The following is a 27,289-nucleotide window of genomic DNA, read 5'->3' as shown; positions in this document are numbered from 1 at the left end:
TTCATCACTTCAGGTATTCCAGACTACACAGGTAATACTTCAGGTATTCCAGACTCCACAGGTAATACTGGAGGAGGAACATTCATCACTTCAGGTATTCCAGACTCCACAGGTAATACTTCAGGTATTCCAGACTCCACAGGTAATACTGGAGATGGAACATTCATCACTTCAGGTATTCCAGACTCCACAGGTAATACTGGAGGAGGAACATTCATCACTTCAGGTATTCCAGACTACACAGGTAATACTGGAGGAGGAACATTCATCACTTCAGGTATTCCACACTCCACATGTAATACTGGAGGAGGAACATTCATCACTTCAGGTATTCCAGACTCCACAGGTAATACTTCAGGTATTCCAGACTCCACAGGTAATACTGGAGATGGAACATTCATTACTTCAGGTGTTCCAGACTACACAGGTAATACTGGAGGAGGAACATTCATCACTTCAGGTATTCCACACTCCACAGGTAATACTGGAGATGGAACATTCATCACGTCAGGTATTCCAAACTACACAGGTAATACTGGAGGAGGAACATTCATCACTTCAGGTATTCCACACTCCACAGGTAATACTGGAGATGGAACATTCATCACTTCAGGTATTCCACACTCCACAGGTAATACTGGAGGAGGAACATTCATCACTTCAGGTATTCCAGACTCCACAGGTAATACTTCAGGTATTCCAGACTCCACAGGTAATACTGGAGATAGAACATTCATCACTTCAGGTATTCCAGACTCCACAGGTAATACTGGAGGAGGAACATTCATCACTTCAGGTATTCCAGACTACACAGGTAATACTGGAGGAGGAACATTCATCACTTCAGGTATTCCACACTCCACAGGTAATACTGGAGGAGGAACATTCATCACTTCAGGTATTCCACACTCCACATGTAATACTGGAGGAGGAACATTCATCACTTCAGGTATTCCAGACTCCACAGGTAATACTTCAGGTATTCCAGACTCCACAGGTAATACTGGAGGAGGAACATTCATCACTTCAGGTATTCCACACTCCACAGGTAATACTGGAGGAGGAACATTCATCACTTCAGGTATTCCACACTCCACAGGTAATACTGGAGGAGGAACATTCATCACTTCAGGTATTCCACACTCCACATGTAATACTGGAGGAGGAACATTCATCACTTCAGGTATTCCACACTCCACAGGTAATACTTCAGGTATTCCAGACTCCACAGGTAATACTGGAGATGGAACATTCATCACTTCAGGTATTCCACACTCCACAGGTAATACTGGAGGAGGAACATTCATCACTTCAGGTATTCCAGACTACACAGGTAATACTGGAGGAGGAACATTCATCACTTCAGGTATTCCAGACTACACAGGTAATACTTCAGGTATTCCAGACTCCACAGGTAATACTGGAGGAGGAACATTCATCACTTCAGGTATTCCAGACTCCACAGGTAATACTTCAGGTATTCCAGACTCCACAGGTAATACTGGAGATGGAACATTCATCACTTCAGGTATTCCAGACTCCACAGGTAATACTGGAGGAGGAACATTCATCACTTCAGGTATTCCAGACTACACAGGTAATACTGGAGGAGGAACATTCATCACTTCAGGTATTCCACACTCCACATGTAATACTGGAGGAGGAACATTCATCACTTCAGGTATTCCAGACTCCACAGGTAATACTTCAGGTATTCCAGACTCCACAGGTAATACTGGAGATGGAACATTCATCACTTCAGGTATTCCAGACTCCACAGGTAATACTTCAGGTATTCCAGACTCCACAGGTAATACTTCAGGTATTCCAGACTCATTTACATTTACATTTACATTACATTTAAGTCATTTAGCAGACGCTCTTATCCAGAGCGACTTACAAATTGGTGCATTCACCTTATGACATCCAGTGGGACAGTCACTTAACAATAGTGCATCTAAAACTTAGGGGGTGGGGTGAGAGGGATTACTTATCCTATCCTAGGTATTCCTTAAAGAGGTGGGGTTTCAGGTGTCTCCGGAAGGTGGTGATTGACTCCGCTGTCCTGGCGCCGTGAGGGAGTTTGTTCCACCATTGGGGGGCCAGGGCAGCGAACAGTTTTGACTGGGCTGAGCGGGAGCTGTACTTCCTCAGTGGTAGGGAGGCGAGCAGGCCAGAGGTGGATGAACGCAGTGCCCTTGTTTGGGTGTAGGGCCTGAACAGAGCCTGGAGGTACTGAGGTGCCGTTCCCCTCACAGCTCCGTAGGCAAGCACCATGGTCTTGTAGCGGATGCGAGCTTCAACTGGAAGCCAGTGGAGAGAACGGAGGAGCGGGGTGACGTGAGAGAACTTGGGAAGGTTGAACACCAGACGGGCTGCGGCGTTCTGGATGAGTTGAAGGGGTTTAATGGCACAGGCAGGGAGCCCAGCCAACAGCGAGTTGCAGTAATCCAGACGGGAGATGACAAGTGCCTGGATTAGGACCTGCGCCGCTTCCTGTGTGAGGCAGGGTCGTACTCTGCGGATGTTGTAGAGCATGAACCTACAGGAACGGGCCACCGCCTTGATGTTGGTGGAGAACGACAGGGTGTTGTCCAGGATCACGCCAAGGTTCTTGGCGCTCTGGGAGGAGGACACAATGGAGTTGTCAACCGTGATGGCGAGATCATGGAACGGGCAGTCCTTCCCCGGGAGGAAGAGCAGCTCCGTCTTGCCGAGGTTCAGCTTGAGGTGGTGATCCGTCATCCACACTGATATGTCTGCCAGACATGCAGAGATGCGATTCGCCACCTGGTCATCAGAAGGGGGAAAGGAGAAGATTAATTGTGTGTCGTCTGCATAGCAATGATAAGAGAGACCATGTGAGGTTATAACAGAGCCAAGTGACTTGGTGTATAGCGAGAATAGGAGAGGGCCAAGAACAGAGCCCTGGGGGACACCAGTGGTGAGAGCGCGTGGTGAGGAGACAGATTCTCGCCACGCCACCTGGTAGGAGCGACCTGTCAGGTAGGACGCAATCCAAGCGTGGGCCGCGCCGGAGATGCCCAACTCGGAGAGGGTGGAGAGGAGGATCTGATGGTTCACAGTATCGAAGGCAGCCGATAGATCTAGAAGGATGAGAGCAGAGGAGAGAGAGTTAGCTTTAGCAGTGCGGAGCGCCTCCGTGATACAGAGGAGAGCAGTCTCAGTTGAATGACTAGTCTTGAAACCTGACTGATTTGGATCAAGAAGGTCATTCAGAGAGAGATAGCGGGAGAGCTGGCCAAGGACGGCACGTTCAAGAGTTTTGGAGAGAAAAGAAAGAAGGGATACTGGTCTGTAATTGTTGACATCGGAGGGATCGAGTGTAGGTTTTTTCAGAAGGGGTGCAACTCTCGCTCTCTTGAAGACGGAAGGGACGTAGCCAGCGGTCAGGGATGAGTTGATGAGCGAGGTGAGGTAAGGGAGAAGGTCTCCGGAAATGGTCTGGAGAAGAGAGGAGGGGATAGGGTCAAGCGGGCAGGTTGTTGGGCGGCCGGCCGTCACAAGACGCGAGATTTCATCTGGAGAGAGAGGGGAGAAAGAGGTCAGAGCACAGGGTAGGGCAGTGTGAGCAGAACCAGCAGTGTCGTTTGACTTAGCAAACGAGGATCGGATGTCGTCGACCTTCTTTTCAAAATGGTTGACGAAGTCATCTGCAGAGAGGGAGGAGGGGGGGGGGGCGGAGGATTCAGGAGGGAGGAGAAGGTGGCAAAGAGCTTCCTAGGGTTAGAGGCAGATGCTTGGAATTTAGCGTGGTAGAAAGTGGCTTTAGCAGCAGAGACAGAGGAGGAAAATGTAGAGAGGAGGGAGTGAAAGGATGCCAGGTCCGCAGGGAGGCGAGTTTTCCTCCATTTCCGCTCGGCTGCCCGGAGCCCTGTTCTGTGAGCTCGCAATGAGTCATCGAGCCACGGAGCGGGAGGGGAGGACCGAGCCGGCCTGGAGGATAGGGGACATAGAGAGTCAAGGGATGCAGAGAGGGAGGAGAGGAGGGTTGAGGAGGCAGAATCAGGAGATAGGTGGGAGAAGGTTTGAGCGGAGGGAAGAGATGATAGGATGGAAGAGGAGAGAGTAGCGGGGAGAGAGAGCGAAGGTTGGGACGGCGCGATACCATCCGAGTAGGGGCAGTGTGGGAGGTGTTGGATGAGAGCGAGAGGGAAAAGGATACAAGGCAGTGGTCGGAGACTTGGAGGGGAGTTGCAATGAGGTTAGTGGAAGAACAGCATCTAGTAAAGATGAGGTCGAGCGTATTGCCTGCCTTGTGAGTAGGGGGAAGGTGAGAGGGTGAGGTCAAAAGAGGAGAGGAGTGGAAAGAAGGAGGCAGAGAGGAAAGAGTCAAAGGTAGACGTGGGGAGGTTAAAGTCGCCCAGAACTGTGAGAGGTGAGCCGTCCTCAGGAAAGGAGCTTATCAAGGCATCAAGCTCATTGATGAACTCTCCGAGGGAACCTGGAGGGCGATAAATGATAAGGATGTTAAGCTTGAAAGGGCTAGTAACTGTGACAGCATGGAATTCAAAGGAGGCGATAGACAGATGGGTAAGGGGAGAAAGAGAGAATGACCACTTGGGAGAGATGAGGATCCCGGTGCCACCACCCCGCTGACCAGACGCTCTCGGGGTGTGCGAGAACACGTGGGCGGACGAAGAGAGAGCAGTAGGAGTAGCAGTGTTGTCTGTGGTGATCCATGTTTCCGTCAGTGCCAAGAAGTCGAGGGACTGGAGGGAGGCATAGGCTGAGATGAACTCTGCCTTGTTGACCGCAGATTGGCAGTTCCAAAGGCTACCGGAGACCTGGAACTCCACGTGGGTCGTGCGCGCTGGGACCACCAGAGTAGGGTGGCCGCGGCCACGCGGTGAGGAGCGTTTGTATGGTCTGTGCAGAGAGGAGAGAACAGGGATAAACAGACACATAGTTGACAGGCTACAGAAGAGGCTACGCTAATGCAAAGGAGATTGGAATGACAAGTGGACTACACGTCTCGAATGTTCAGAAAGTTAAGCTACGTAGCAAGAATCTTATTGACTAAAATGATTAAAATGATACAGTACTGCTGAAGTAGGCCAGCTGGCAGTGGGTGCGTTGTTGACACTACACTAATCAAGTCGTTCTGTTGAGTGTAATAGTTTCTGCAGTGTTGCTATTCGGGGGCTAGCAGGCTAGCTAGCAGTGTTGTTTACGTTACGTTGCGTTAAAAGAACGACAAGACTCCACAGGTAATACTTCAGGTATTCCAGACTCCACAGGTAATACTTCAGGTATTCCAGACTCCACAGGTAATACTTCAGGTATTCCAGACTCCACAGGTAATACTTCAGGTATTCCAGACTCCACAGGTAATACTTCAGGTATTCCAGACTCCACAGGTAATACTTCAGGTATTCCAGACTCCACAGGTAATACTGGAGATGGAACATTCATCACTTCAGGTATTCCAGACTCCACAGGTAATACTTCAGGTATTCCAGACTCCACAGGTAATACTTCAGGTATTCCAGACTCCACAGGTAATACTTCAGGTATTCCAGACTCCACAGGTAATACTTCAGGTATTCCAGACTCCACAGGTAATACTTCAGGTATTCCAGACTCCACAGGTAATACTTCAGGTATTCCAGACTCCACAGGTAATACTTCAGGTATTCCAGACTCCACAGGTAATAATTCAGGTATTCCAGACTCCACAGGTAATGGAACATTCAGGTATTCCAGACTCCACAGGTAATACTGGAGGAGATGGAACATTCATCACTTCAGGTATTCCAGACTCCACAGGTAATACTTCAGGAATTCCAGACTCCACAGGTAATACTTCAGGTATTCCACACTCCACAGGTAATACTGGAGGAGGAACATTCATCACTTCAGGTATTCCAGACTCCACAGGTAATACTTCAGGAATTCCACACACCTCAGGTAATACTTCAGGTATTCCACACTCCACAGGTAATACTTCAGGTATTCCACACTCCACAGGTAATACTGGAGGAGGAACATTCATCACTTCAGGTATTCCAGACTCCACAGGTAATACTGGAGATGGAACATTCATCACTTCAGGTATTCCAGACTCCACAGGTAATACTTCAGGTATTCCAGACTCCACAGGTAATACTTCAGGTATTCAGACTCCACAGGTAATCCAGACTCCACAGGTAATACTTCAGGTATTCCAGACTCCACAGGTAATATTCCAGACTCCACAGAGGAGGAACATTCATACTTCAGGTATTCCACACTCCACAGGTAATACAGGTATTCCAGACTCCACAGGTAATACTTCAGGTATTCCAGACTCCACAGGTAATACTTCAGGTATTCCAGACTCCACAGGTAATACTTCAGGTATTCCAGACTCCACAGGTAATACTTCAGGTATTCCAGACTCCACAGGTAATACTTCAGGTATTCCAGACTCCACAGGTAATACTGGAGATGGAACATTCATCACTTCAGGTATTCCAGACTCCACAGGTAATACTTCAGGAATTCCAGACTCCACAGGTAATACTTCAGGTATTCCACACTCCACAGGTAATACTGGAGGAGGAACATTCATCACTTCAGGTATTCCAGACTCCACAGGTAATACTTCAGGTATTCCACACTCCACAGGTAATACTTCAGGTATTCCACACTCCACAGGTAATACTTCAGGTATTCCACACTCCACAGATGCTCTGGGAATTATACAGTAGTAGAAATGATATCCACTAAAAAGGTGGGAGTGGATTGGTAGAATGAGTGACATACAGTATGATATGCTACAATAACTGTAGTATTCTACAATATTAGTTTACTACAACAGTTGATCTAACTGTGTATGATCCCCAGTGGAAGCAGCAGAACTTACAGTGTCGTGGGCAGCAGCAGGTCTCAGGGCAGCACCAACAGGACACATAACAGCAGCAGGAGTGAGGACAGCACTGGCACCAACATACACCAAACAGCAAGATGACCAGGATAATACCCAGGGCAACCGAGCCCACAAAGGCCCATTCTGGAAGAGAGAGATGAGAGAGAGAGATGAAAGTTACATTTCTATGTGCAACATTCTAGAGTAGGAAGAGGTATTTGTTTTTGCTTGGAAGAGTATTCCCTCACACTCTTCACACACACACATCCTCTCAACTTTTCAGGAAGTCTGGTCAGGGGACTAGGCTACAGGCAGGAAAGGGAAAGAGTGTTTCCTGTTACAGTATGTCATGCAGAGAGTACACTGCTGATACTCATCTAGTCGACTACCATCATTATGACAAAATGATGACTACACACAGAGACATATATATTCTATATACTCCACACAGAGACATATATTTGTATTCTATATACTACACACAGAGACATATATTTATATTCTATATACTACACACAGAGACATATATTTATATTCTATATACTACACACAGAGACATATATTTATATTCTATATACTACACACAGAGACATATATTTATATTCTATATACTACACACAGAGACATATATTTATATTCTATATACTACACACAGAGACATATATTTATATTCATATACAGAGACATATATTTATATTCTATATACTACACACAGAGACATATATTTATATTCTATATACTACACACAGAGACATATATTTGTATTCTATATACTACACACAGAGACATATTTTGTATTCTATATACTACACACAGAGACATATATTTATATTCTATATACTACACACAGAGACATATATTTATATTCTATATACTACACACAGAGACATATATTTATATTCTATATACTACACACAGAGACATATATTTATATTCTATATACTACACACAGAGACATATATTTATATTCTATATACTACACACAGAGACATATATTTATATTCTATATACTACACACAGAGACATATATTTATATTCTATATACTACACACAGAGACATATATTTATATTCTATATACTACACACAGAGACATATATTTATATTCTATATACTACACACAGAGACATATATTTATATTCTATATACTACACACAGAGACATATATTTATATTCTATATACTACACACAGAGACATATATTTATATTCTATATACTACACACAGAGACATATATTTATATTCTATATACTACACACAGAGACATATATTTATATTCTATATACTACACACAGAGACATATATTTATATTCTATATACTACACACAGAGACATATATTTATATTCTATATACTACACACAGAGACATATATTTATATTCTATATAATACACACAGACATATATTTGTATTCTATATACTACACACAGAGACAAACAATGCATTCGGAATGTATTCAAACCCCTTCCATTATCCCACATGTTGTTTTTACATTACAGCCTTATTCTAAAATCGATTAAATAATTTTGTTCTTCATCAATCTACACACAATACCCCATTATGACAAAGCGAAAACAGTTTTTCAGAAATTTTAGCAAATGTATTCAAATTAAAAAACAGAAATACCTTATTTACATAAGTATTCAGACCCTTTTCTATGAGACTCAAAATTGAGCTCAGGTCCATCCTGTTTCCATTGATCATCCTTCAGATGTCTCTACATGTCACACCCTGATCTGTTTTACCTGTCTTGTGCTTGTCTCCAGCCCCTCCAGGTGTTGCCCATTTTCCTCATTATCCACTGTGTATTTATACCTGTGGTCTCTGTTTGTCTGTTGCCAGTTCATCTTGTCTCGTTAAGCCAGCCAGTGTTTTCCCATACTCCTGTTTTTCTCTATAGTCCCTGTTTTATAGTTTCCCCGGTTTTGACCGTTTTACCTGACCTGACCCTGAGCCTGCCTGCCGTTCTGCACCTTGTGATACGGTCCTGGATTACTGACCTCTACCTGACCCAGACCCTGATCCTGCCTGCCGTTCTGTACCTTTGAGACTCTGCTCTGGATTACTGACCTCTGCCTGACCTTGACCTGTCGTTGGCCTGCCCCCGTTGTTGTAATATACTTTTGTTATTTCGAACTGTCTGCATCTGGGTCTTATCCTGAGGTCTGATACTACAACTTGATTGGAGTCCACCGCTGGTAAATTAAATTGATTAGACATGATTTGGATAGGCACACAACTGTCTATATAAGGTCCCATAGTTGACAGTTCATGTCAGAGCAAAAACCAAGCCAAGAGGTCGAAGGAATTGTCCGTAGAGCTCCGAAACAAGATTGTGTCGAGGCACAGATCTGGGGAAGGGTACTAAAAATGTCTGCAGTATTGAAGGTCCCCAAGAACAGAGGCCTCCATCATTCTTAAATGGAAGAAGTTTGGAACCACCAAGACTCTTCCTAGAGCTGGCCGCCCGGCCAAACTGAGCAAACGGGGGAGGAGTGCCTTGGTCAGGGAGGTGACCAAGAACCTGATGGTCACTCTGACAGAGCCCCAGAGTTCCTCTGTGGAGATGGGAGAACCTTCCAGAAGGACAATCACCAATCAGACCTTTATGGTTGAGTGGCCAGACAGAAGCCACTCCTCACAAAAAGGCACATGACAGCCCGCTTGGAGTTTGCCAAAAGGTACCTAAAGGACTCTCAGACCATGAGAAACAAGATTCTCTGGTTTGATGAAACCAAGATCGAAATCTTTGGCGCGAATGCCAAGCATCACATACGGAGGAAACCTGGCACCATCCCTATGGTGAAGCATGGTGGTGGCAGCATCATGCTGTGGGGATGTTCATCAGCGGCCTGGACTGGGAGACTAGTCAGGATCAAGGGAAAGATGAACAGAGCAAAGTACAGAGAGGTCCTTGATGAAAATCTACTCCAGAGTGCTCAGGAGTTGAACCCTCTGGAGAGACCTGAAAATATCTTTGCAGCGACGCTCCCCATCAAACCTGACAGAACTTGAGAGGATCTGCAGAGAAGAATGGGAGAAACTCCCCAAATACAGGTGTGCCAAGCTTTCAGCATCATACCCAAGAAGACTCCAGGCTGTAATCACTGCCATAAAGGGTCCGCATACTTGTGATATTTCAGATTTTTAAAAATAAATTAGTAAAAATATTCTACAAACCTGTTTTTGCTTTGTCATTATGGGGTTTTGTGTGTAGACTGATGAGGGAAAAAACTATTTAATAAATTTTAGAATAAGGCTGTAACATAACAAAATGTGGAAAAAGTCAAGGGTTCTGTATACTTTCCAAACACACTGAATATGAATATTTTACCTACTACAAACACAAACACTACAGTACGATGTGGGAACTGCTAAACACAAACACTACAGTACGATGTGGGAGCTGCTAAACACAAACACTACAGTACGATGTGGGAGCTGCTAAACACAAACACTACAGTACGATGTGGGAGCTGCTAAACACAAACACTACAGTACGATGTGGGAGCTGCTAAACACAAACACTACAGTACGATGTGGGAGCTGCTAAAAACACACAAACACTAAACAGTACGATGTGGGAGCTGCTAAACACAAACACTACAGTGCGATGTGGGAGCTGCTGTTGACACAAACACTACAGTACGATGTGGGAGCTGCAACATCAAACATTTGAAATGAGCTGAATGAGCTGCTAAACACAAACACTACAGTTCCATCTCATGTACCTGCTAAACACAAACACTACAGTACGATGTGGGAGCTGCTAAACACAAACACTACAGTGCGATTTGGGAGCTGCTAATACAGTACGATGTGGGAGCTGCTAAACACAAACACTACAGTACGATGTGGGAGCTGCTAAACACAAACACTACAGTGCGATGTGGGAGCTGCTAAACACAAACACTACAGTACGATGTGGGAGCTGCTAAACACAAACACTACAGTCGATGTCTAGCTCAAACACAAACACTACAGTACGATGTGGGAGCTGCTAAACATCAAACACTACAGTGCGATGTCCAGCTGCTAAACACAAACACTACAGTACGATGTGGGAGCTGCTAAACACAAACACTACAGTGCGATGTGGGTTCAGCTGCTAAACACAAACACTACAGTACGATGTGGGAGCTGCTAAACACAAACACTACAGTACGATGTGGGAGCTGCTAAACACAAACACTACAGTACGATGTGGGAGCTGCTAAACACAAACACTACAGTACGATGTGGGAGCTGCTAAACACAAACACTACAGTACGATGTGGGAGCTGCTAAACACAAACACTATCCTGCTAAACACAAACACTACAGTACGATGTCCAGCTGCTAAACACAAACACTACAGTGCGATGTGGGAGCTGCTAAACACAAACACTACAGTACGATGTGGGAGCTGCTAAACACAAACACTACAGTGCGATGTGGGAGCTGCTGTTGAGAAGAACACGTACTAATGCAACATCAACATTTGAAATGAGAGTGAATGAGTCATCACTGAATAAGCATTTCCATCTCACCATACCCAAATCTGTCAACAACCTCCAAGATGAGGAAACATCTGAATTTGGGGAATGTAACAGAAGACAATATCAACTCCCTTCTCTCTGATTCCCATGATGTGCCATTCAACCATCCTCTAAACATCATTACTCCATAATGTCTAGTTCAACCATCCTCTAAACATCATTACTCCATGATGTCTAGTTCAACCATCCTCTAAACATCATTACTCCATAATGTCTAGTTCAACCATCCTCTAAACATCATTACTCCATAATGTCTAGTTCAACCATCCTGTAAACCCTCTAAACATCATTACTCCATAATGTCCAGTTCAACCATCCTCTAAACATCATTACTCCATGATGTCTAGTTCAACCATCCTCTAAACATCATTACTCCATAATGTCTAGTTCAACCATCCTCTAAACATCATTACTCCATAATGTCCAGTTCAACCATCCTCTAAACATCATTACTCCATAATGTCCAGTTCAACCATCCTCTAAACATCATTACTCCATAATGTCTAGTTCAACCATCCTCTAAACATCATTACTCCATAATGTCTAGTTCAACCATCCTGTAAACATCATTACTCCATAATGTCTAGTTCAACCATCCTCTAAACATCATTACTCCATAATGTCCAGTTCAACCATCCTGTAAACCCTCTAAACATCATTACTCCATAATGTCCAGTTCAACCATCCTGTAAACCCTCTAAACATCATTACTCCATAATGTCCAGTTCAACCATCCTCTAAACATCATTACTCCATAATGTCTAGTTCAACCATCCTCTAAACATCATTACTCTATAATGTCCAGTTCAACCATCCTGTAAACATCATTACTCCATAATGTCCTGTAAACATCATTACTCCATAATGTCCAGTTCAACCATCCTGTAAACCCTCTACATTTACATTTACATTTAAGTCATTTAGCAGACGCTCTTATCCAGAGCGACTTAAACATCATTACTCCATAATGTCCAGTTCAACCATCCTCTAAACATCATTACTCCATAATGTCTAGTTCAACCATCCTCTAAACATCATTACTCCATAATGTCCAGTTCAACCATCCTCTAAACATCATTACTCCATAATGTCTAGTTCAACCATCCTGTAAACCCTCTAAACATCATTACTCCATAATGTCCAGTTCAACCATCCTCTAAACATCATTACTCCATAATGTCTTGTTCAACCATCCTCTAAACCCTCTAAACATCATTACTCCGTAATGTCTAGTTCAACCATCCTCTAAACATCATTACTCCATAATGTCCAGTTCAACCATCCTCTAAACATCATTACTCCATAATGTCCAGTTCAACCATCCTGTAAACCCTCTAAACATCATTACTCCATAATGTCCAGTTCAACCATCCTGTAAACCCTCTAAACATCATTACTCCGTAATGTCCAGTTCAACCATCCTGTAAACCCTCTAAACATCATTACTCCATAATGTCCAGTTCAACCATCCTCTAAACATCATTACTCCATAATGTCCAGTTCAACCATCCTCTAAACATCATTACTCCATAATGTCCAGTTCAACCATCCTGTAAACCCTCTAAACACCATTACTCCATAATGTCCAGTTCAACCATCCTGTAAACATCATTACTCCATAATGTCCAGTTCAACCATCCTGTAAACCCTCTAAACATCATTACTCCATAATGTCCAGTTCAACCATCCTCTAAACACCATTACTCCATAATGTCCAGTTCAACCATCCTCTCTGGTCTGTCTCTCTCTCTTTCTTCCTATCTCTCTGGTCTCGCTCTCTCTGATCTGTCTCTCTCTTTCTTCCTATCTCTCTGGTCTCACTCTCTCTGGTCTGTCTCTCTCTTTCTCCCTATCTCTCTGGTCTCGCTCTCTCTGGTCTGTCTCTCTCTCTCTTTCTTCCTATCTCTCTGGTCTCGCTCTCTCTGGTCTGTCTCTCTCTCTGGTCTGTCTCTCTCTGGTCTCGCTCTCTCTGGACTATCTCTCTCTCTTTCTTCCTATCTCTCTGGCCTCGCTCTCTCTGGTCTGTCTCTCTCTCTTTCTTCCTATCTCTCTTGTCTCGCTCTCTCTGGACTGTCTCTCTCTCTTTCTTCCTATCTCTCTGGTCTCGCTCTCTCTGGTCTCTCTCTCTCTTTCTTCCTATCTCTCTGGTCTCGCTCTGTCTGGTCTCTCTCTCTCTCTTTCTTCCTATCTCTCTGGTCTCGCTCTCTCTGGTCTGTCTCTCTCTGTCTCTGGTCTGTCTCTCTCTCTCTTTCTTCCTATCTCTCTGGTCTGTCTCTCTCTGTCTCTGGTCTGTCTGTCTCTCTCTTTCTTCCTATCTCTCTGGTCTGTCTCTCTCTGTCTCTGGTCTGTCTCTCTCTCTCTTTCTTCCTATCTCTCTGGTCTGTCTCTCTCTTTCTTCCTATCTCTCTGGTCTGTCTCTCTCTCTCTCTTTCTTCCTATCTCTCTGGTCTGTCTCTCTCTTTCTTCCTATCTCTCTGGTCTCGCTCTCTCTGGTTTGTCTCTTTCTGTCTCTGATCTGTCTCTCTCGCTCTCTCTCTCATTGTTCAACAGTAAACTGACCATAATCATTTGTTTGATTTGTAATAAGATAACTGATTGGATTACTAAAGAACAACATGAGGCTGATTGGGCAGTGAAGAAGCAATAGTTTTGTGTTAATGAGTGAAAAGAAGAGACAGACAGACACAGGTGAGGAGGACACGCCCCTACCTACCTGGCATAATCTTCACATCAAAGTCAGGCAGGAGATCATCTGACACACCTGTACCTGTCTTACCTGGAGAGAGGAGAAGAGCAGAGGTGAAGGACAGGATAGGACAGAGCAGGGCAAGACAGGACAGAGGGCAGGAGAGGTCAGAAGACAGGGGAGGAGCAGGGTTTGGGTCGATTCCATTTCAATTCAGGACCAAAATTCTTATTCCACTTTTTTTTTTAAGTATTGAGGGGAATTAGAATTTCAGTTTACCTCTTGAATCGACTGAATTAAAAAAGGAAAGGTCAGGGGTCATGGGAAAGGTCAGGGAGAATGAAGTACAGGAGGCAACAGCAGGCAGAGATTTGGCCAATCGAAGAGTCATGAAGGTGGACATGCCAGCAGGCAGAGATTTGGACAATAGAGGAGTCATGAAGGTGGACATGCCAGCAGACAGAGATTTGGACAATAGAGGAGTCATGAAGGTGGACATGCCAGCAGACAGAAGAGTGGACATGCCAGCAGACAGAGATTTGGACAATAGAGGAGTCATGAAGGTGGACATGCCAGCAGACAGAGATTTGGACAATAGAGGAGTCATGAAGGTGGACATGCCAGCAGACAGAGATTTGGACAATAGAGGAGTCATGAAGGTGGACATGCCAGCCTGCAGAATATGCCACTTTTAGTCTAAATGTGGTTGTCACTGATATGGTTTTGTTGAAAAGCTATGATGCAGAGAAATATGACTGGGTTTCCTTCACCCCACATGTCTTGAAAGACAGCCTGACTCAAACAGTCTGATAGGGCTTTTCCATCACAGGGCTTTAAGGCTGCTAGGGCTTTTCCATCACAGGGCTTTAGGGCTGACAGGGCTTTTCCATCACAGGGCTTTAGGGCTGATAGGGCTTTTCCATCACAGGGCTTTAGGGCTGATAGGGCTTTTCCATCACAGGGCTTTAGGGCTGACAGGGCTTTTCCATCACAGGGCTTTAGGGCTGATAGGGCTTTTCCATCACAGGGCTTTAGGGCTGACAGGGCTTTTCCATCACAGGGCTTTAGGGCTGATAGGGCTTTTCCATCACAGGGCTTTAGGGCTGACAGGGCTTTTCCATCACAGGGCTTTAGGGCTGACAGGGCTTTTCCATCACAGGGCTTTAGGGCTGACAGGGCTTTTCCATCACAGGGCTTTAGGGCTGACAGGGCTTTTCCATCACAGGGCTTTAGGGCTGACAGGGCTTTTCCATCACAGGGCTTTAGGGCTGATAGGGCTTTTCCATCACAGGGCTTTAGGGCTGACAGGGCTTTTCCATCACAGGGCTTTAGGGCTGACAGGGCTTTTCCATCACAGGGCTTTAGGGCTGATAGGGCTTTTCCATCACAGGGCTTTAGGGCTGATAGGGCTTTTCCATCACAGGGCTTTAGGGCTGACAGGGCTTTTCCATCACAGGGCTTTAGGGCTGACAGGGCTTTTCCATCAAAGGGCTTTAGGGCTGACAGGGCTTTTCCATCACGGTGCTTTAGGGCTGACAGGGCTTTTCCATCAAAGGGCTTTAGGGCTGACAGGGCTTTTCCATCACGGTGCTTTAGGGCTGACAGGGCTTTTCCATCACAGGGCTTTAGGGCTGACAGGGCTTTTCCATCAAAGCCCCACTGAATATGTACCTGTTTTGGGAACTGTGTTTAATTTTCTCACATTTACATTTTAGTAATTTAGCAGACACTTTTATCCAGAGAGACTTACAGTAGAGGTCATACATTTGCATACTTTAAAAACCCCAACCCTGGCATTGCAGGCACCATGCTCTACCAACTGACCTACACAGGATCACATGGTTTCCTTAGCTATGGCCATGAGGACTTGTGAAGAGTACAGTCAGCAACCTCTGCTTTATGGAGACAGTCGAAGATCCTTCACAGTCATCTGGCTTTAACTTTAATGTGCTCGTCATTGATAAGGTTTTTATTTGAAAAGCAATGCTTTGAGTCACCACACCTGCCCTTGAAATACAGCCTGACTCAAACAGACTGACTGAACCTGGTGCTGCTTCACTTTATCTGCAGTGGATTGAATTGGGGAGCTTCCAGTCAGTCTGTAGACAAATGAGTTGATGATATTACCAGTGGCATCACAGTGATGTCACAAATACACAGGCAGTGAACTCACTGACAACAGCACTGTGTTACAATAACAGGTTCTCTCTGTCTCTGACTGTTTCCCTCTCTGTCTCTGACTGTTTCCCTCTCTGTCTCTGACTGTTTCCCTCTCCGTCTCTGACTGTTTCCCTCTCCGTCTCTGACTGTTTCCCTCTCTGTCTCTGACTGTTTCCCTCTCTGTCTCTGACTGTTTCCCTCTCTGTCTCTGACTGTTTCCCTCTCTGTCTCTGACTGTTTCCCTCTCTGTCTCTGACTGTTTCCCTCTCTGTCTCTGACTGTTTCCCTCTCTGTCTCTGACTGTTTCCCTCCGTAATAATCTCTGACTGTTTCCCTCCATCTCTGACTGTTTCAGACTGTTTCCCTCTCTGACTGTTTCTCTGTCTCTGACTGTTTCCCTCTCTGTCTCTGACTGTTTCCCTCTCTGTCTCTGACTGTTTCCCTCTCTGTCTCTGACTCTTCACTGTTTCCCTCTCTGTCTCTGACTGTTTCCCTCTCTGTCTCTGACTGTTTCCCTCTGTGTCTATGACTGTTTCCCTCACTCTGACTGTTTCCCTCTCTGTCTCTGACTGTTTCCCTCTCCGTCTCTGACTGTTTCCCTCTCCGTCTCTGACTGTTTCCCTCTCCGTCTCTGACTGTTTCCCTCTCTCTGTCTCTGACTGTTTCCCTCTGTCTCTGACTGTTTCCCTCTCTGTCTCTGACTGTTTCCCTCTCTGTCTCTGACTGTTTCCCTCTCTGTCTCTGACTGTTTCCCTCTCTGACTGTTTCCCTCTCTGTCTCTGACTGTTTCCCTCTCTGTCTCTGACTGTTTCCCTCTCTGGAGATGTGAGTCACTAACGTTACTTCATATTTCAACTTCATATACAACTCTGAAAAAAAAGGTTAGCCACGCTCACACAAATGTGTTATAATGTGGCACAGGCTGGGGGATCGAGAGAGGAGGGTGGGGGAGGAGAGAAGAGAGAGAAGAGAGGGGGGTTGTAAGAGAAAAGAGAGGGGAGGTATAGAGAGAGAGAGAGAAGGATAGAGAGAGAGGGAGAGAGGAATAGAGAGAGAGAGGGTCGAGAGGAATAGAGAGAAAGGGTGATGGAGAGAGAGGGTGAGAGAGGGAGAGAGGAATAGAGAGAAAGGGGGATGGAGAGAGAGATTAGGGAAGACCATTTACTTCCCCCCATAATGTGGTTGTTTGATCTTGGCAGTGTGTTGGAATATTGTACATTAACCATAGAGATACACATGTAAAATACACACAGGGAGTACATGGGGTTGTCCCCTGCCTCGGTTGTCCCCTGCCTGGGGTTGGACCCTGCCTCGGTTGTCCCCTGCCTCGGTTGTCCCCTGCCTTGGTTGTCCCTGCCTCGGTTGGACCCTGCCTGGAGTTGGACCCTGCCTGGGGTTGGACCCTGCCTCGGTTGGACCCTGCCTGGGGTTGTCCCCTGCCTCGGTTGTCCCCTGCCTCAGTTGGACCCTGCCTGGGGTTGGACCCTGCCTCGGTTGGACCGTGCCTCGGTTGAACCCTGCCTGGGGTTGGACCCTGCCTGGGGTTGTCCCCTGCCTCGGTTGGACCCTGCCTGGGGTTGGACCCTGCCTGGGGTTGTCCCCTCCCTCGGTTGGACCCTGCCTGGGGTTGGACCCTGGGGTTGGACCCTGCCTCGGTTGGACCCTGCCTCAGTTGGACCCTGCCTGGGGTTGGACCCTGCCTGGGGTTGGACCCTGCCTGGGTTGGACCCTGCCTGGGGCTGGACCCTGCCTGGGGCTGGACCCTGGCTGGGGTTGGACCCTGCCTGGGGTTGGACCCTGCCTGGGGTTGGACCCTGCCTGAGGGAATACAACCCTGTTTGTTTGTTGAAGTGTGCAGACCTATGTTTCTAGTACCCCAAAGGAGCACAATGTTTCTCCTGTGGCCTCCAGTGGTTTGAAGCAGGGATTCTGATACCAACCTTGGCAATATGCTGCCCATATCTGTCTATTGTTCAGGCTGGTACAGGACAGACTGTCCAGTGTTGAGAAGTAGACTCTCTGTCCTGGCCTCCAGTGGTTTGAAGCAGGGATCCTGATACAGACCCGTGTCAGTACATTGTTCCTGTTCAGGCAAAACAACTTTCTCAGAGTGAGTTGTAAGTATCAGACAGACAGGAAGAGGGTTTAATGGTGTAGGATCTCCAAGGCCTCCTGGACGGCCCGACTCTCTTTGCCCACATCAAGAGCAGCTTAGCTGGATGTTCCTCCTGGAATTCCTCCCCTCACTGCTGGGCACTGGGCTAACTGGGTACTGGGCTAACTGGGTACTGGGCTAACTGGGTACTGGGCTAACTGGGTACTGGGCTAACTGGGTACTGGGCTAACTGGGTACTGGGTTAAATGGGTACTGGGCTAATTGGGTACTGGGCTAACTGGGTACTGGGCTAACTGAGTACTGGGCTAACTGGGTACTGGGTTAACGCACCGTTGCCTGACTGGCTGGCAGTCATTATGAAGCAGAGAGGAGTTTAGAGGTTTTCTGGTTCACTCAGTCTGGACGTTTGTTCTTTCCATGACCTCTGACCCATGTGTTGACTATTAAAGTGGAGAAAACTGTTCCTGCCCCCTTCACAACCAGAGAAGCTGACGTAACAAGCCTACAATACAACACACACTAACACGCCTACAATACAACACACACTAACATGCCTACAATACAACACACACTAACAAGCCTACAATACAACACACACTAACAAGCCTACAATACAACACACACTAACAAGCCTACAATACAACACACACTAACAAGCCTACAATACAACACACACTAACAAGCCTACAATACAACACACACTAACACACACTAACAAGCCTACAATACAACACACACTAACATGCCTACAATACAACACACACTAACAAGCCTACAATACAACACACACTAACAAGCCTACAATACAACACACACTAACAAGCCTACAATACAACACACACTAACAAGCCTACAATACAACACACACTAACATGCCTACAATACAACACACACTAACATGCCTACAATACAACACACACTAACAAGCCTACAATACAACACACACTAACATGCCTACAATACAACACACACTAACAAGCCTACAATACAACACACACTAACATGCCTACAATACAACACACACTAACAAGCCTACAATACAACACACACTAACAAGCCTACAATACAACACACACTAACATGCCTACAATACAACACACACTAACACGCCTACAATACAACACACACTAACAACACCTACAATACAACACACACTAACATGCCTACAATACAACACACACTAACAAGCCTACAATACAACACACACTAACAAGCCTACAATACAACATACAAACACACACTAACAAGCCTACAATACAACACACACTAACAAGCCTACAATACAACACACACTAACAAGCCTACAATACAACACACACTAACAAGCCTACAATACAACACACACTAACAAGCCTACAATACAACACACACTAACAAGCCTACAATACAACACACACACTAACAAGCCTACAATACAACACACACTAACAAGCCTACAATACAACACACACTAACATGCCTACAATACAACACACACTAACAAGCCTACAATACAACACACACACTAACAACACACTAACAATACAACACAACACACACTAACAAGCCTACAATACAACACACACTAACAACCTACAATACAACACACACTAACAAGCCTACAATACAACACACACTAACATGCCTACAATACAACACACACTAACACAACACACACTAACATGCCTACAATACAACACACACTAACATGCCTACAATACAACACACACTAACAAGCCTACAATACAACACACACTAACAATACAACACACACTAACAAGCCTACAATACAACACACACTAACAAGCCTACAACAACACACACTAACACGCCTACAATACAACACACACTAACAAGCCTACAATACAACACACACTAACACGCAAATACAACACACACTAACAAGCCTACAATACAACACACACTAACACGCCTACAATACAACACACACTAACATGCCTACAATACAACACACACTAACAAGCCTACAATACAACACACACTAACACGCCTACAATACAACACACACTAACAAGCCTACAATACAACACACACTAACATGCCTACAATACAACACACACTAACACGCCTACAATACAACACACACTAACAAGCCTACAATACAACACACACTAACACGCCTACAATACAACACACACTAACATGCCTACAATACAACACACACTAACATGCCTACAATACAACACACACTAACAAGCCTACAATACAACACACACTAACATGCCTACAATACAACACACACTAACATGCCTACAATACAACACACACTAACAAGCCTACAATACAACACACACTAACAATACAACACACACTACACTAACATAACACGCCTACAATACAACACACACTAACAAGCCTACAATACAACACACACTAACAAGCCTACAATACAACACACACTTACAAGCCTACAATACAACACACACTAACAAGCCTACAATACAACACACACTTACAAGCCTACTGACGACAGGAAAACCCAGTTGTTGCCGTGGGAATCCCGACAAGTGGCTCCTACTATACTAGGTCAATATGTGGGGTAACCCAAGTTCTACTCAATGTAGTTCTGTGAGAGAAACTACACGTCACAGAGGACATGGTCCACTGACAGACCACTGTGGTTTAAACGGAGGGTGTAGTTCTGTGAGAGAAACTACACATCACAGAGGACATGGTCCACTGACAGACCACTGTGGTTTAAACGGAGGGTGTAGTTCTGTGAGAGAAACTACACGTCACAGAGGACATGGTCCACTGACAGACCACTGTGGTTTAAACGGAGGGTGTAGTTCTGTGAGAGAAACTACACGTCACAGAGGACATGGTCCACTGACAGACCACTGTGGTTTAAAGGGAGGGTGTAGTTCTGTGAGAGAAACTACACATCACAGAGGACATGGTCCACTGACAGACCACTGTGGTTTAAAGGGAGGGTGTGACAGCATGCTAGCTGACCATCTATCTATGTGGTTCTACTGGACTGTAGTGTGTTATAGAGACTCTGGACTTAGTGCTGAGTGGGTGGTTCTACTGGGCTGTAATGTGTTATAGAGACTCTGGACTTAGTGCTGAGTGGGTGGTTCTACTGGGCTGTACTGGTTTATAGAGACTCTGGACTTAGTGCTGAGTGGGTGGTTCTACTGGACTGTAGTGTGTTATAGAGACTCTGGACTTAGTGCTGAGTGGGTGGTTCTACTGGACTGTAGTGTGTTCTAGAGACTCTGGACTTAGTGCTGAGTGGGTGGTTCTACTGGACTGTAGTGTGTTATAGAGACTCTGGACTTAGTGCTGAGTGGGTGGTTCTACTGGACTGTAGTGTGTTATAGAGACTCTGGACTTAGTGCTGAGTGGGTGGTTCTACTGGGCTGTCCTGGTTTATAGAGACTCTGGACTTAGTCCTGAGTGCGTGGTTCTACTGGACTGTAGTGTGTTATAGAGATAAATAAAAGGTCTCTCTCTCAAGCAGAGCGTCACCATGGCGACGCTAGTTACTGCACTCAGGGATGTGAGGCCACCATTGTTGAGCAACAACACATAAATATACGTAAACACTGGACACAGTGCACACCAAACACAGGATTCACTCAAACAGACACTTGCTTTTCATGCTAAGGAAGCAAGTTGTACCTTGCCAGCTAACAGACAGTATATCACACAGGAAAGGCATTAGCATTACAACACACTACACTGAGTGGGCACAGACTGACCTATCCCACTAGCCAACAGGCAGGATGTCAAGAAGGCACCTCCCTAACAGTACTCAGTCCTGTACATCTCTACACTAGATGATGGGCTACTATTGTCCCAACAGTACTCAGTCCTGTATATCTCAACACTAGATGATGGGCTACTATTGTCCCAACAGTACTCAGTCCTGTACATCTCTACACTAGATGATGGGTTACTATTGTCCCAACAGTACTCAGTCCTGTATATCTCTACACTAGATGATGGGTTACTATTGTCCCAACAGTACTCAGTCCTGTACATCTCTACACTAGATGATGGGTTACTATTGTCCCAACAGTACTCAGTCCTGTACATCTCTACACTAGATGATGGGTTACTATTGTCCCAACAGTACTCAGTCCTGTACATCTCTACACTAGATGATGGGTTACTATTGTCCCAACAGTACTCAGTCCTGTACATCTCTACACTAGATGATGGGTTACTATTGTCCCAACAGTACTCAGTCCTGTACATCTCTACACTAGATGATGGGCCACTATTGTACCAACAGTACTCAGTCCTGTACATCTCTACACTAGATGATGGGTTACTATTGTCCCAACAGTACTCAGTCCTGTATATCTCTACACTAGATGATGGGCTACTATTGTCCCAACAGTACTCAGTCCTGTACATCTCTACACTAGATGATGGGCTACTATTGTCCCAACAGTACTCAGTCCTGTACATCTCTACACTAGATGATGATGGGCTACTATTGTCCCAACAGTACTCAGTCCTGTACATCTCTACACTAGATGATGGGCTACTATTGTCCCAACAGTACTCAGTCCTGTACATCTCTACACTAGATGATGGGCTACTATTGTCCCAACAGTACTCAGTCCTGTACATCTCTACACTAGATGATGGGCTACTATTGTCCCAACAGTACTCAGTCCTGTACATCTCTACACTAGATGATGGGTTACTATTGTCCCAACAGTACTCAGTCCTGTACATCTCTACACTAGATGATGGGCTACTATTGTCCCAACAGTACTCAGTCCTGTACATCTCTACACTAGATGATGGGCTACTATTGTCCCAACAGTACTCAGTCCTGTACATCTCTACACTAGATGATGGGCTACTATTGTCCCAACAGTACTCAGTCCTGTACATCTCTACACTAGATGATGGGCTACTATTGTTCACATGATAGCTGCATTGTTCCCATTGATAGATGTTCCTTAGCTAACGACTAACGGAGCCTGGTTACATAACAGGAGTGACTACTGCCTAGCAACCTGGCAGTAGGTCAGAGGCAGGGTGGTAGATGACAGACTGGGAGAGATCAACCTGGCAGTAGGTCAGAGGCAGGGTGGTAGATGACTGGGAGAGATCAACCTGACAGTAGGTCAGAGGCAGGGTGGTAGATGACTGGGAGAGATGGAGGGTTGGAGGGAGGAGAGGGTAGGGCTGAGAAGGGGAGTTGAGGACTCACCCAACACCAGAAGCTCCACAGGGGCCTCATTCCTGCCCTCGAGGTCGTCAGAGATGATCACCTTACACAGGTAAACCCCACTGTCTCCCCACTGGAGCTCCCCGATACGCAGGTCAGCCTCTGGAGAGAGGGAGGGGGAGGAAGACAGAAGATATTAAAAGAAAAGAAGTATCACATCCCTCTGTCAAACATCACTCTGTCAAACATCACTCTGTCAAACATCACTTTGTCAAACATCACTCTGTCAAACATCACTCTGTCAATGTGTACACATCACTCTGTCAAACATCACTCTGTCAAACATCACTCTCAAACATCACTCTGTCAAACATCACTCTGTCAAACATCACTCTGTCAAACATCACTCTGTCAAACATCATCTAAACATCACTCTGTCAAACATCACATCTAACACATCACTCTGTCAAACATCACTCTGTCAAACATCACTCTGTCAAACATCACTCTGTCAAACATCACTCTGTCAAACATCACTCTGTCAAACATCACATCTAAACATCACTCTGTCAAACATCACTCTGTCAAACATCACTCTGTCAAACATCACTCTGTCAAACATCACTCTGTCAAACATCACTCTGTCAAACATCAAAACATCACTCTGTCAAACATCACATCTAACACATCACTCTGTCAAACATCACTCTGTCAAACATCACTCTGTCAAACATCACTCTGTCAAACATCACTCTGTCAAACATCACATCTAACACATCACTCTGTCAAACATCACTCTGTCAAACATCACTCTGTCAAACATCACTCTGTCAAACATCACTCTGTCAAACATCACTCTGTTAAACATCACTCTGTCAAACATCACTCTGTCAAACATCACATCTAACACATCCCTCTGTCAAACATCACTCTGTCAAACATCACTCTGTCAAACATCACTCTGTCAAACATCACTCTGTCAAACATCACTCTGTCAAACATCACATCTAACACATCCCTCTGTCAAACATCACTCTGTCAAACATCACTCTGTCAAACATCACTCTGTCAAACATCACTCTGTTAAACATCACTCTGTCAAACATCACTCTGTCAAACATCACTCTGTCAAACATCACTTTGTCAAACATCACATCTAACACATCACTCTGTCAAACATCACTCTGTCAAACATCACTCTGTCAAACATCACTCTGTCAAACATCACTCTGTCAAACATCACTCTGTCAAACATCACTCTGTCAAACATCACATCTAACACATCACTCTGTCAAACATCACTCTGTCAAACATCACTCTGTCAAACATCACTCTGTCAAACATCACTCTGTCAAACATCACTCTGTAAAACTACCTTACAACATTCCTTAACTTCCCATGTGAAGTCTCAAATATGTCACCTCGGGTTTCAACTGAGAATATAAATATCAAGATTGTCAAGGACAAGGAGGAACGGAGAAACAGGTTTGTTTTGGCCAGTTAGGGGGAGGAGGGAACATTGTGTCTGACACAGTCCACGGAGGAGTTGTGTTGAGTGATAAACAGTAAAGGAGGCGAGGACTCTGTGGAGGGAGACTTTCAGCAGACCAGTCAGTCCATTGTGAGGCGGACATGTAAACAGACCTATTTAAGGGACAGGAAGAGACAAGCATAATGAACAGCCTTTCCTGTTGGGGGTCGGGCTGGAGGTGGGGCTGTGGGTTAGGAGACTGCAAGTCTCAAATCCTATGGACAACCAGAAAATAGTTTTAGTGGATATCTATTAACATGCCACTGTATTGAACCCATTTGGTTTATAATACTGCACTACACTTTATTATGGACAACAGGTTCAGTACATGTCACTGCATTCTGTATCAGAAAGAAGTCTGGGCCTTGAAGTCTCGTAGATCGACACACTGCACTCTTTTTGTTTACAAGTTCCTTCTGCATAAACCTCCGCTGTACGTTACCTCCATGTTAACTTACAGACATATGAGATACCAGACCCGGTCTCAGGGAGGATCACTCTGCAGATCACTCTGGAGATCACTCTGCAGATCAGTCTGGATATCACTCTGGAGATCACCTGCAGATCACTCTGGAGATCACCTGCAGATCACTCTGGATATCACTCTGTGCGTATATTGATGTGTGTATAGTGTATATTGATGTGTATATTAATGTGTGTAGTGTATATTGATGTGTATAGTGTATATTGATGTGTATATTGTATATTGATGTGTATAGTGTATATTGATGTGTATATATTAATGTGTATAGTGTATATTGATGTGTATATTGTATATTGATGTGTATAGTGTATATTGATGTGTATTGATGTAATGTATATTGATGTGTATAGTGTATATTGTGTATATTGATGTGTAGTGTATATTGATGTGTATAGTATGTATATTGTGTGTATATTATGTGTATAGTGTATATTGATGTGTATATTGATGTGTATAGTGTATATTGATGTGTATATTAATGTGTATATTGTGTATATTGATGTGTATATTGATGTGTATATTGATGTGTATAGTGTATATTGATGTGTATATTAATGTATAGTGTATATTGATGTATATTAATGTGTATAGTGTATATTGATGTGTATATTGTATATTGATGTGTATAGTGTATATTGATGTGTATATATTGATGTATATTGATGTGTATATTAATGTGTATAGTGTATATTGATGTGTATAGTGTATATTGATGTGTATATGTGATGTGTATATTGATGTGTATATTGATGTGTATATTGATGTGTATATGTGATGTGTATAGTGTATATTGATGTGTATATTGATGTATATTTGATGTGTATAGTGTATATTGATGTGTATATTGATGTGTATAGTGTATATTGAGGTGTATAGTGTATATTGAGGTGTATAGTGTATATTGATGTGTATATTAATGTGTATGTGTGCATATTGATGTGTATAGTGTATATTGATGTGTATATTGATGTGTATAGTGTATATTGAGATGTGTATAGTGTATATTGATGTGTATATTAATGTGTATAGTGTATATTGATGTGTATATTAATGTGTATAGTGTATATTGATGTGTATATTGATGTGTATAGTGTATATTGAGGTGTATAGTGTATATTGATGTGTATATTAATGTGTATAGTGCATATTGATGTGTATATTGATGTGTATAGTGTATATTGATGTGTATATTGATGTGTATAGTGTATATTGATGTGTATAGTGTATATTGATGTGTACATTGATGTGTATAGTGTATATTGATGTGTGTATGTATATTGATGTGTATAGTGTATATTGATGTGTATATAGTGTATATTGATGTGTATAGTGTATATTGATGTGTATAGTGTATATTGATGTGAACATGATGTGTATATTGATGTGTATAGTGCATATTGATGTGTATATTGATGTAGTATAGTGTATATTGATGTGTACATTAATGTGTATAGTGTATATTGATGTGTATAGTGTATATTGATGTGTACATTGATGTGTGTAGTGTATATTGATGTGTATAGTGTATATTGATGTGTACATTGATGTGTATTGATGTGTATATTGTGTATATTGATGTGTACATTAATGTGTATAGTGTATATTGATGTGTATAGTGTATATTGATGTGTACATTGATGTGTGTAGTGTATATTGATGTGTATAGTGTATATTGATGTGTACATTGATGTGTGTAGTGTATATTGATGTGTATAGTGTATATTGATGTGTATATTGATGTGTACATTGATGTGTATAGTGTATATTGAT

General features: G+C 44.0%; 1 protein-coding gene across 1 annotated transcript in view; it reads right to left on the bottom strand.

Annotated features, from left to right (window-relative positions):
- The window catches only part of LOC124019722 (immunoglobulin-like domain-containing receptor 2), a 54,830-nt gene that overhangs the window by 15,072 nt on the left and 12,469 nt on the right, over positions 1-27,289 (bottom strand). Inside the window, exons 3-5 of the mRNA XM_046335139.1 lie at positions 23,547-23,666; positions 14,119-14,181; positions 6,834-7,015 (exon numbers count right to left, since the gene is read on the bottom strand). Coding sequence (XP_046191095.1) covers positions 6,834-7,015; positions 14,119-14,181; positions 23,547-23,666 — 365 coding nt within the window. The remainder of the gene's footprint in view (positions 1-6,833; positions 7,016-14,118; positions 14,182-23,546; positions 23,667-27,289) is intronic.

The sequence above is a fragment of the Oncorhynchus gorbuscha genome, unplaced genomic scaffold, assembly GCF_021184085.1.
Source record: "Oncorhynchus gorbuscha isolate QuinsamMale2020 ecotype Even-year unplaced genomic scaffold, OgorEven_v1.0 Un_scaffold_658, whole genome shotgun sequence".
Lineage (NCBI taxonomy): Eukaryota > Metazoa > Chordata > Actinopteri > Salmoniformes > Salmonidae > Oncorhynchus > Oncorhynchus gorbuscha.
This window is presented reverse-complemented; position numbering and strand designations above follow the sequence as displayed.